This window comes from Nematolebias whitei, chromosome 4 (assembly GCF_014905685.2).
Source record: "Nematolebias whitei isolate Nwh7 chromosome 4, NemWhi1, whole genome shotgun sequence".
NCBI classification, from domain to species: domain Eukaryota; kingdom Metazoa; phylum Chordata; class Actinopteri; order Cyprinodontiformes; family Rivulidae; genus Nematolebias; species Nematolebias whitei.
Genome location: NC_056501.1, coordinates 24,077,607 through 24,088,563, shown reverse-complemented (window position 1 = coordinate 24,088,563; position 10,957 = coordinate 24,077,607). Strand labels below are relative to the sequence as shown.

Below are 10,957 nucleotides of genomic sequence, written 5' to 3'. Positions count from 1 at the left end.
TCTATCTATCTATCTATCTATCTATCTATCTATCTATCTATCTATCTTTTATTGTGCTGATTTTAAAAGCTAACCAGCTGTAGTTATGTATCCAGTGATTACTTCTTTAGAGTTTTAGTAAAATCTGTCTTAATGATTTGTAAAATATTTTGCTAACAGCTAAACAGTGTTGACTTAAGCATTTAATGTCAACATTTAAACATTTATTGCAATAGGTACAGCTCAAAGTATATGATTGCAATGATGTTCAGCTACTACCACACCAAATTTTAGCTCATTTTCTGTCAAATGAACAGAGTTGAAGCCATTTTTGTGTTTACTTAGTATTATAAGCGATGGCAGCCATCTTGAATTGGCTTCCAGGATGTTTTTTTTCATTCAACCTTTATTTATACAGGTTAGTCTCAATGAGCCACGAGGACTCATTTACAAGAGAGACCTGTTCCACACTGAACATATAAAGTACAGACAAACAATAACAGCAAACAAAAAACTGCAGTAAAAATGCAGTTAAGATAAGAGTAGTGTATAAAACAATAAATCAGGGTGTCGTAAAACAGGGTGAAATACTAAAAACAAGAACATATCTGCCTTGATTTTTCCATTGACATTATCAAATGTTTGAAACCCATTAAAGAAGTCAAGGTGGACAACTTCAGTTCCTGTTGCAAGGTGTTCCAGGTTGCAGGAGCAGAGAAGGAGAAGGCCTTTTTGCCAAGTTCAGTCCACACTGAGGGAACTCAGTGCATCCAGGAGTTATTTTCTGAGCGTTTCACTGAAATCTGTCCGGTGGTTCATGAGGTATTTTGTTAAAAGTCAAATGAACACACACACACACACAAGTAAAAAACCTGATTGCCTTTTTGGTAGCGAGCGCTGATAACCAATAATCTGTCTCTATGTAAGGCTCTGCAGTGTCACTAAGAACACAAACTCAGGTTTTCTCCCTCTGCCTCCTGCAGGTTCCTACCCCCGCCTGTCCCTCAGCTTCAAACTGAAGAGGAACATCGGTTACTTCATCCTGCAGACATACATGCCTTCCATCCTGATTACCATCCTCTCCTGGGTCTCCTTCTGGATCAACTATGATGCATCAGCTGCCAGAGTTGCCCTGGGTAGGACTGCCTCCCCTCTATTCAGCAGTGACCCAAAGCCAAATGATAACAGACCATGAAAGGAGCCATTTAACGTTTTTACACTTCGACATGCAGCATCTATGCTTTATTAATAAGCCTGGTGTGTCGACCCATTAGTTTTTCAACGTTTACGTTTTCTCGCTCTTCTTTTTTATTGGCTCTGAGCTCGTGAGTGATAGCCATGTGTGATAGGCTGCCTGGCTGAGTGTCTGTTGTTCAGAGATGACTATATGCGTGACTCATGCAGAGCGAGAAGCTCTGCAGCCTGACCTTGAAGCGCGCTGTCTTTCTCTCCGCTCGTCTGTCTGTCGAAACGCTCCGCGTGCCCTCCCACTCCACCCCAAACCCCAAAATACCAACTTATCTGCCAAATCACAGCCGAATTACAGCTGAACGGCAAGTTGTTTAAATAAAACCTGAATTTTTCTACTCCAAATCGTAGCAGGTTGGAGCCGAGAGCGAAGTGCGATTTAAAGATGCGCCTACAGCATCCAGCGAGCGTGCAGCCAATGAGAGCTGAGGCTTCAGAGCTGCTGCCGCTGCTGGGTTATTTATAATGTGTGTGAATCTGACCACATGCAGATTGTGCAGGCAGATGAGTAATGCATCAAACACAATGTGTGTGTGTGTGTGTGTGTGTGCGTGTGTGTGTGTGTGTGTATGTGTGTTATGAAGCCAGGTGATATTGTGTTATGACTACACACAGGTGTTTACAGTGGCAATGTGATGCTTTTCGTAACAGCATGTTCTGTATCTGTACAGAAACATGGATCTAGCCTGTTTGACCATGAAACACAAACCAAAGCTGGAGGTTTTCATGGGTGGATTTATCCACATGGGCTCACGTTCCTTCAGGCGTGTTTGTTTGAAGCCATTAAATAATGTACTTGAAGCTCATTCACTTCATCCCACCCTTTAAAGACTGGCACCTGAGCTTAGTTACTGTGTGAACGCTCATGAAGCATTCACACTATGATACATTATTCTTCCGTACATTATTCTGAATATTTCTTGTCCCACAGTTTTTAACCTATTTCAACAAATCATGTATAAAAAACGCTCAGCTCTTTCAAGACAATCCTGCTATGACGTCTGATATTGGTACAACTTTAGTTTTTTTTTTTAATATTTAGCCTTTTCTGCCATTTTTTCCTCAGAAAGTTAATTGAGCTCATTTTACATCCTTCATATCTTTAGATCTGTTTACAGCCTTTTACTGCTCCTTTCACATTTTGTTCTGCTTCAGCTTCTTTCAGCTTCCTTGTGCAAATTAAAAAAAAAATAGCTATTTTCAGCTAACTTCAGCTATTCTTTCAGCTGTTTTGTGATTATTTTACAAACTCTTTCTGCTAACTACAACATTTTTGTGTTTCTTAAAAAAAATTGTAGCTTGTTATGTTTATTTCATCTAGCTTCAGCATTTTCTACTATTTCAGCTACTATATGGCTGTTTGATGCTAATTTAAGCCTTTTCCGCTAATTTCACATTTTTTGCAGTCATTTCAACTTTTTTCAGCATAAATCAGCAAAATGTGCTCTTTCTACCTCCTTGTAATTTCAGCTTCATTTTTCTTTTTAGCTGCTTTGCAGCTGTTTTTGCTGTTAAGCTTTTTTCAGCTCATTTCTATGTTTTTATGCCCATTTCTGCTCCTTTCAGCAAACGTGTTCTGTCTTTCTTTTGCTAATTTACGTTTGTTCTACCTTTTCATCTACCTTGTTAGCATTTTTTCAAAGCTAATTTCTGCAGTTTTCAGATAAATTCAAGTTTTTCATGGCAATTTTTGCTACTTTCAGCCCAATTAATCTTCTTTCTGCTAATTTCAGCTTGTTATGCTTCTTTCAGCTTTTTCTGCTACTTTCAACTTTTTTCTGTTATTTCAACTGCTATTTAGCTGTTTTATGCAAATTTGAGCCTTTTTTAATTCTAGTTAATTCCACATTTTTGGAGCTCCTTTCAGCTCTTTCCTCTGTCTTCTGGTAGTTTAAGCTTCTTTCTGCCTTTTCAGCAATTTTTGCTCATTTCAGCTTTTTTAGCTAATTTTCCTAATTTTCGTGCTCATTTCAGCTTATTTAAAACTAATTCTGAAAACGTGTTCTTTCTGCTTTCTTCTGCTAATTTAGGCTTGTTCTGCCGTTTCAGCTACATTTCAGCATGTTTTTAGCTAATTTCAGCTGATTTCAGCAAGTTATTTGCAGGAAATGCAATTTCTCTAGTTTTGATTAGCAGAGAAACAATACAGACTTGATCAACCATTTTCTGATTTTCACACAACACAAAAGTTTAACTACGTTTAATTTCACACAAGGCCAAGCACATCTGATGGAGGTGATGTAATCAAAAAATACTTTGTACATATGTGTTAAATTTGAGGATTTTTATCTCCTATTAGGCTTTTTTTTTTCTTTGCTGTGTCCGATAAATATATCTGAACTGAACTTTTCATAGTATGAATCCTGCTGTGAAAAATGCTTGCCCCCTTTATGGGATGCTTCTGTTTTTGCATATTTTGTTGTTGGCAGACAAATGTTGCAGATCAGCAAACTAATTTTAATATTGAACAAAAATACTGGAGAAAATACAAAACTGTTTGTCAAATGATGATTTCATTAAATTGAGAAAAGAGCCATCTGACCCAGCCTGGCCCCATGTGAAAAAAAGAATTGTTAAGTGATGAATAATGTGGGTTATTTTTATTTTATTTTCTAAAGCTGAGTTCAGTTTCACTGCCACACCCATGCCTGATTATTGCTAGACCTGCAGAACCAAGAAATCTTATACACTGAGTCGTTATCCACAACCAGAGACAACAAAGAACAGAGGGGAATGTGCCCAGGGATGACCAACATTACTCTGAGAGAGCGTCAAGAACCCATCCAGGATATCTCAAAACAACCCAGAACAACATCTAAAGCCCTGCAGGCCTCACTCGCCTCAGTTCAGGCCAGAGTTCATGATTTAACAATAAGAAAGAGATGAAGAGCACAAATAGCCTTCATGTGAAAGTTCTAAGAAAAAAAATGCTGATCATAAGAACAAGAAGACTGTCTCAACATCGCAATCTCGATGATCCTAAAAACGTTTGGAGAAATATTCAGTAGACTGACCAGACAAAAGTGGAATTTTGGGGAAAACATGCATCCTGTTACATCGGGTGTGAAACAGATGCCTTTCAAAAAACATTAGTCAAACATGGTGGTGGTACAGTGATGATTTGAGGCCGCTGTGCTGCTTCAAGACCTGGACAATTTGCTGTAAATGATGGAACCATGACCTCTGCTCTCTACCAGAGAATCCAGAAGGAGAATGACCAACAGTTATTTTGTGACTTGAAGCTCATTTGGGTTCTGCAGCAGGACCACCAAAGGTGATACAACCAGTTATTAAGGTTTACAGAACAAGTCCTTTTTCACTCATATAAACAAATAAGTTTTTAAAAACTGCATCTTGTATTTGCTGGGCTCCAAACACTAAAGTTCATGCTCATTAATCCAGGTATAAATCCAACAACGTTCAGTCAGGTTGGATTTATATCTGGATTAATGAGCATAAACTTTGGCATGGTCTGCCTTGGGGGTGTTGACGTGGTAGAGGACGGGCCCCAGAGGTCATCTTATCACCATCAAACTGTTTTTTTCCACTCTGGGAGTGAGCTGTTTGTGGGATTCAGTTTGGTTTGGTGGGCTCCTCAGACTGAAGAAGTCCTTCGGATGAAGGAAGAAACGTCTCAGCAACAAAAGAAACCATCTAAATGACCTGACTGAACATGGTTGGATTTTTACCTGGATTAATGAGCATGAACTTGTTAATTCACAAATCATGGCTGCAAAAGATGAAATAAAGTCCAAAAGCCTTTTAAACTCTTGCTAAAATTGATCTGCAGGGATCACCACGGTGCTGACCATGACCACCATCAACACCCACCTGCGAGAGACGCTGCCGAAGATCCCCTACGTGAAGGCCATCGACATGTACCTGATGGGCTGCTTCGTGTTCGTCTTCCTGGCCCTGCTGGAGTACGCTTTCGTCAACTACATCTTCTTCGGCCAGGGCCCCCAGCGACAGAAGAAGGCGGCTGAGAAAGCAGCCACGGCCAACAACGAGAAGCTGAGACCCGACCCAAACAAGGTAGGCGCGATCAGCCGCCTCCTCTGACGCCATCTGTGCTTTCTGCTCATATAAATGTTTGTTTCTGTGAGAGCAAATTACGTTTTCCTCCTCTCAAGGCCTGTGTGCTTCTGTAATCAACTCTTGATGTCCTTCACCAACACTCTTTACTCCAGCTCTCCATTTTTCAGAGCGTGCGTCTACAACTTCAGTCTGAAAGAGTGAATGCAGAAGCAGTCGCTGGTTGTTATAAAATACTTTGTCTCCGCATTTCTGTGTCTCTCAAAGGGCAAGATGCCTCGGGACAACAACAACAACAACAGCAAAAAAAAAAAAAAGCCCTGGCTGTGGCTTCAGAGCCTTCTCTTTAAGTTTCATTCAGCACACTTTAGAAACCACAGCGCTAAGACAAATTCAACAAATGAAGCACTCTTTCCGTCTGAGTGTGGCAAGCTACGATTTCCCCTAAGTAACAGTGCTGATTTTGTATGCTTGCAGTGGCTGGTGGGAAATGTAGTTCAAAGAGATGATGCTCTGTATGCCAGAATGAAACAGAGGGAAATTGACGCATATGACTCGATGTGGGATCCCATCTTTGTGGACGATGCCGCATTAGGACTAGGCGATCAAAGAAATAAGGTACTGGAGGTTCTGATAGTTCAAGCTGTCATCAGTCTGAATCAGTCCAGATCAGAGGAAAATGCTGTAGTTTCTGTGCATTTCTTTGATTTGTTTTTGTAGATTTTTAAGGCAACCTTGATCATCACTCCCACCATTGTGTTTTTTTCCCTCTCTTGGTTTGCTCTTCATGCATTTTTCCTGACAAACATGGCTTATTAGTTTCATTTCTGCAGGCACTGATTTAATCCAAACCGTCCGTCTGAATTGATGGAACTGACAAAGAGCCGTAGCTGCTATTAGGAAAATTTCATTAAGATAAAAAAAAAACAAAAAAAAAAACGATTCTGTGCAATCTGTTAAACACTTGATCAATCTGTTGATAATAAGTGATGCAACAGGAAATAAAGAAATAAAGAAAATCGTCATAAAGAAGTAATTTTCAGTCTGATGAATAGCCCCAGCTGTCGCACACACACACAAAAAAACACACCGAGGATGGGATTGGATTATAGAGATGCTCCTCCTCAGAAGTCAGGCTATGGATGAAGAAATGTTGATCCGAATTCACTTCTCACAACGCCTCTCCCCGACCTGCCCCGAACCTTTTAGCCCACTCCTCCATCTCTGCAGAGCCCTTGCTATTTCTCTCAACCTCCTCCTGTCACTTTTGCTTTATGTATATTTGCTTTTTCTCTTTGATTTATTTACTTTTTATTTAGTTTGTCTTGTGAATTGACAGAATTTTAACCAGAGCTTGGTTGAAATTCTGAGATGACAATGATGGTTTTTCCATGCGAGTTAGTTTGTGGAGTGCACTGTGCCCTTTTGGAAATGTTATTTTGTAGTTTTCTGCTTGTGTTGTCACCCAGATATTGATCAACTGATTATTAAAGGGCTAGTTCAGATTGTTTGAGATAGAATTCTGTGGAATGGTTATGAACAATTAATGTGTTACCTGCAGGAGATGCCTCTTTGAAAGTCCTCAAATTGAGTAAATAGTTTAATCCTGATCAGACTGATGAGCTAACGGCTAGTCAGAGTTGGACTAAATTAATTGCTGCTGTTTTAAAACTCCAATCTCAAAAGTTTTGTAGCAGTTTATTTAACGTTATTTTATTAACTTCTACATTGCAATAGTTATTAATGAGGGTGGGGCTCTTTAGGCCTAATTTGATGTTATTGCAAACCAGAGTGCTGCGATTAGAAAACAACTTTTGATTTATCTTAATTATATATCAATAAATAAAAAATAAATTTACAGTAAACACTGATTTATATATTCTCATGCCTAATAACGAGTGCACAATAGCATATCCGTTAGCATAGATGCTACAGTTATTCTTTAGCTACTATAGCTAAAGCCAAGCTTCAAAACTTTATTAGAACAAACGGCACCGCACACAAATGATCGGTAACAAATTAAATTTTTGACATTTGAAAATTGATTCAGGAACTTCCACGTTCCTAACGTGATGCACAAAGATAGATTTTAAACCTTAGCCGTGGATAGGCTTTAAATAGATGTATATGTTTGTTTGTTTTTTTTCAATGCAAATAGCAGCATCTAGACTGTAGCACTTCTGGCGTAGCCTTCCAGCAGAAATCATTTAATTTCTGTCTGGGTAACCCAGAAATATGACAATGGTTGTTGTGTAAAGGTTTATAAAATATTATTTTCCTGAACTGCTATTAAGTTTTTCATTCTAAAGTGGTTTTAAAACATCAGCAATCCACTTTGGTCTTGGCCCTGCTCGGACTAACCCATAGGCTCGTCAGTTTGGCCAGAAGGTACCTTTTAATGGACACTAATGTGCATACTCAAAATCAGTATTTTGCAATGCATTATGGTCCAGATAGATTCATACTTACTTCATTCGTATTGACTTTTATTTGTCATTTATGTATATTTGTTATCATCACTGACTATGGCCTCTTTATCTGACTTCAAACCAACAAATTCTACCGTAGCTTACGGAAGTAGGTTTGGATATATTTGGGCATGAGGTGCCTGACTACATGCACACTGGTAACCATAGAAACGTCCATTAAACTCTCCAAATTGAGGCTGTTCAGAAAGTATTCTACAACAGGTAAGATATTGTTTGTCTATACCATTGCCACAGAAACCCACTTCAACAGATCTGAGCTATTCTTTTAAATAATTTAGTCAGTGCTTTAAAAATCTTCACTGTAAGTAACACAGTTTTGACTCATTTGCATTCCTCATTTTAGAACCTCATCTGTATTTTTACACACCGAGCTGCTTAGTTATCAGAGCTTTTCCTATTTTGAGTAATTTAACTGAGTCGAAAGCATCTCTTCCTTCTCGATAACTTCTCACGGCTCCACCTGTTCTTTGCACCTTAACACAGATGACCCCCGACGACAACATCCTCTTCAGCACCATGGAGATGAAGAACGAGATGGGCGGCGCCGGGGATCTGTCCCGGGGTCTGGGAGCGCCGGGGGATCCCCGCAACACCATGCTGGCCTACGACAGCACGACGTTGCAGTACCGCAGGGCAGCCATGGCCCGGCAGAACTACGGCCACAGCGCCTTGGAGCGCCACGCCCAGAAGAAGTCACGCCTACGAAGACGGGCCTCCCAGCTCAAGGTGAACATCCCAGACCTGTCCGACGTGAACTCTATCGACAAGTGGTCCAGGATGATCTTCCCCACTGTCTTCTCCTTCTTCAATGTGGTCTACTGGCTCTACTACGTCCATTAAACCCGGTGGAGTCTGGAGGCCGGCTGGTGGTCAGATGTGAAGAAGAACGAGAAAGGAGGTTGAGGAGGACGATGCGAGAGAGGAATTGTGAGGTGAAAACAGTGAGCTGACTTTTTAAAAGCTGGGTTATTTTAAACAACACAAGGAAAATACAAAAAACCTTTTAATGGACCGCAGCAGCACCCACATCAGTCAGCTGTGACTCTTTCAGGATTTGGGAAACACCTTCAAACGACGGACGGACGAGCACTCAAAATAATGAAATAAAATTAAAAAATTACACGAGTGAGCTTTGAAGAGACAGTAACGGTGCCTGTTTCAGAATTTCAAAATATATCACTAATATTTGTCATTCGTAGCTTAATCTCTGTGGATCAAATATTTATGCTTGTGTTTGCATATACTTTGAGGATTTCTTTTGTTTAGTATCTATTTACTTCGTAGCCGAGCTGTCTGCATCCAGGAAAAGCTTTATAAAAGATTTTAAAGGAGTCATACTCGATAGTCTATTTTCCTATAATTACTGTATATCAGAAACATCCTTTAAAAGCATGCTTATGTTGGATTTCATTTGCATTTCAGTCATGGCGAAGACAAAGCATTTTAGTTGTATTCGTTGAGTTTCTTCCGTCAGTAGAAGTTTGCTGCTTTTTGGGCGTCAAAAGGCCCACCTGGGTGATCGGAGCGTCGTTGGACAGCAACAGGTGACCAGGAGGGGGCGCTCGCTCGCTGAGCGTGGAGCTTTAATTACTCATTTACTGAAAAGGTCTAAACTACATCTGATGAATGAGCAGAACGGTGTGGACACAAATTCTGCTTTCGCTGTGCTGACAGAATCAAGTCCATTCACCCGCGGGCGTTTTTTTTGTTGTTGTTTCTTTTGACTTCCTTCTGCCATCGAGAAGCTTTAGAGACAGAGACTTTAACTCAACACGAAACAGGTGCAAGAACTTCTCAGGCGAGCCTGGGTTTCATCGCAAAACAAAGCTGCTGCGTAAACATGGCAATCCACAACCATCGTTATCAGTAGAGCCGAGCGATAGAAGTAAGATGCATTTCATTGTGGTTAGGTTTCCGTTAACTGACAAAAAAAACCTGTAGATAAACACAAATCATGTTTAAAGAAAAAGAGCGGATTCATTTTTATAAACTAATATTCACATTATCGTGTAAATACTACAGATTTAGTCTATTTAAATGGCTCTTTGTTGTTGTTTTTGCAGTTAAATTACAGCTCAGATGTTCCATTCACTCAATAAAAGAAAAGATATAAACTACCTAACTTAGAAGATAATAAGACATAAATCACAACTTTGCAGACTGTAATTTTGGGACTTTTCTTTTCCTGTCTTCTTCTTTTTCTTTCTTCTTCTTTTTAATGGACTCTGAAAGCATCTACTTGCTGAAGCACTTCCAGAAACCAGAGACTCTTGGGTCAGTATTCCCAGAAATGGGATAATAAGGACCCCCCCAGTATCCAGGCAAATATTGAAGTCAGGCATATTTTGTACAAAGTTTCTGTAAATTCCAATTGTAATATTTCATAATGACTGTAAATATCTTGTGTAATATCTGTCATAAATTATGAAGATGTATCTAAATTCAATTAAAACTCGATTCAGTCTATCACTTGAACAACAGAGTCCACAGGTGGCCGTTTTCCTGTGTGAATGTGAGGCCAACGGATGGCCGACTCGGGGGGGTCTCTCGGCTCGCTGAGCGTCTGAATGAGCGAGTGAACAACCAGACTCGACGCGGGGATTGGAAGAAAGGCTAAAAAATAAATGCATGCAGGGCTGGGCAGAGATGGGAGCTCTGCAGCTGTGTGCTGCTGGCTGCTAATGGAAGAGAGGCAGAGGAGCTGAAGCGAGAGGCTGCAGTGGTGGTCTGGGCTCAACCCTCGGCCCTCGGGGGACATTAACGCAGAGAGCCCGGGATGTGGAGGCACTCTTCGGACTCCACTGTGGCCCCGTCTGGCTGCAGGGGCCAAATCGCCTGCTGCAGAAAAAGAAAGCGAGAGAGTGAAAGGTTGTGAAATGGAAAGATCCACGCAAGCCTCAACCTCTAACTGTGTCCTCCCGTCACTCTGGGAACCGTCTGCGTCTCCTGACCTGAACACGTAAATGGATGATGGTGAATATTTAATGAGGCAAACCACAGAGTATTTAAAATTGCAAAAGGAACTTTGTTCTAGCAGGAAATGATGTGCACACTGCGTTTAACTTTGAGAAGACCAGGAAGACTTAACAATACATCAAATTTACCACCATGAAAGATGAGTGTTCGTGATCATCTGTTTGTGTGTGTTTGTTTGTCTGTCTGTTAGCAAAATATCCCATGAAGCACTGAACTGAATTTCATGATAC

At 40.3% G+C, this 10,957-nt stretch overlaps 1 protein-coding gene across 1 annotated transcript in view; it reads left to right on the top strand.

The window, feature by feature from the left end:
- gabrb2a (gamma-aminobutyric acid type A receptor subunit beta2a) overlaps positions 1 to 8,926 on the top strand; it is a 50,383-nt gene extending 41,457 nt beyond the window's left edge. Inside the window, exons 7-10 of the mRNA XM_037675335.1 lie at positions 963 to 1,115; positions 5,018 to 5,262; positions 5,740 to 5,880; positions 8,235 to 8,926. Of these exons, the coding sequence (XP_037531263.1) occupies positions 963 to 1,115; positions 5,018 to 5,262; positions 5,740 to 5,880; positions 8,235 to 8,591 (896 nt within the window). The 3' untranslated portion in view covers positions 8,592 to 8,926. The remainder of the gene's footprint in view (positions 1 to 962; positions 1,116 to 5,017; positions 5,263 to 5,739; positions 5,881 to 8,234) is intronic.
- Positions 8,927 to 10,957: the final 2,031 nt, after the last annotated feature.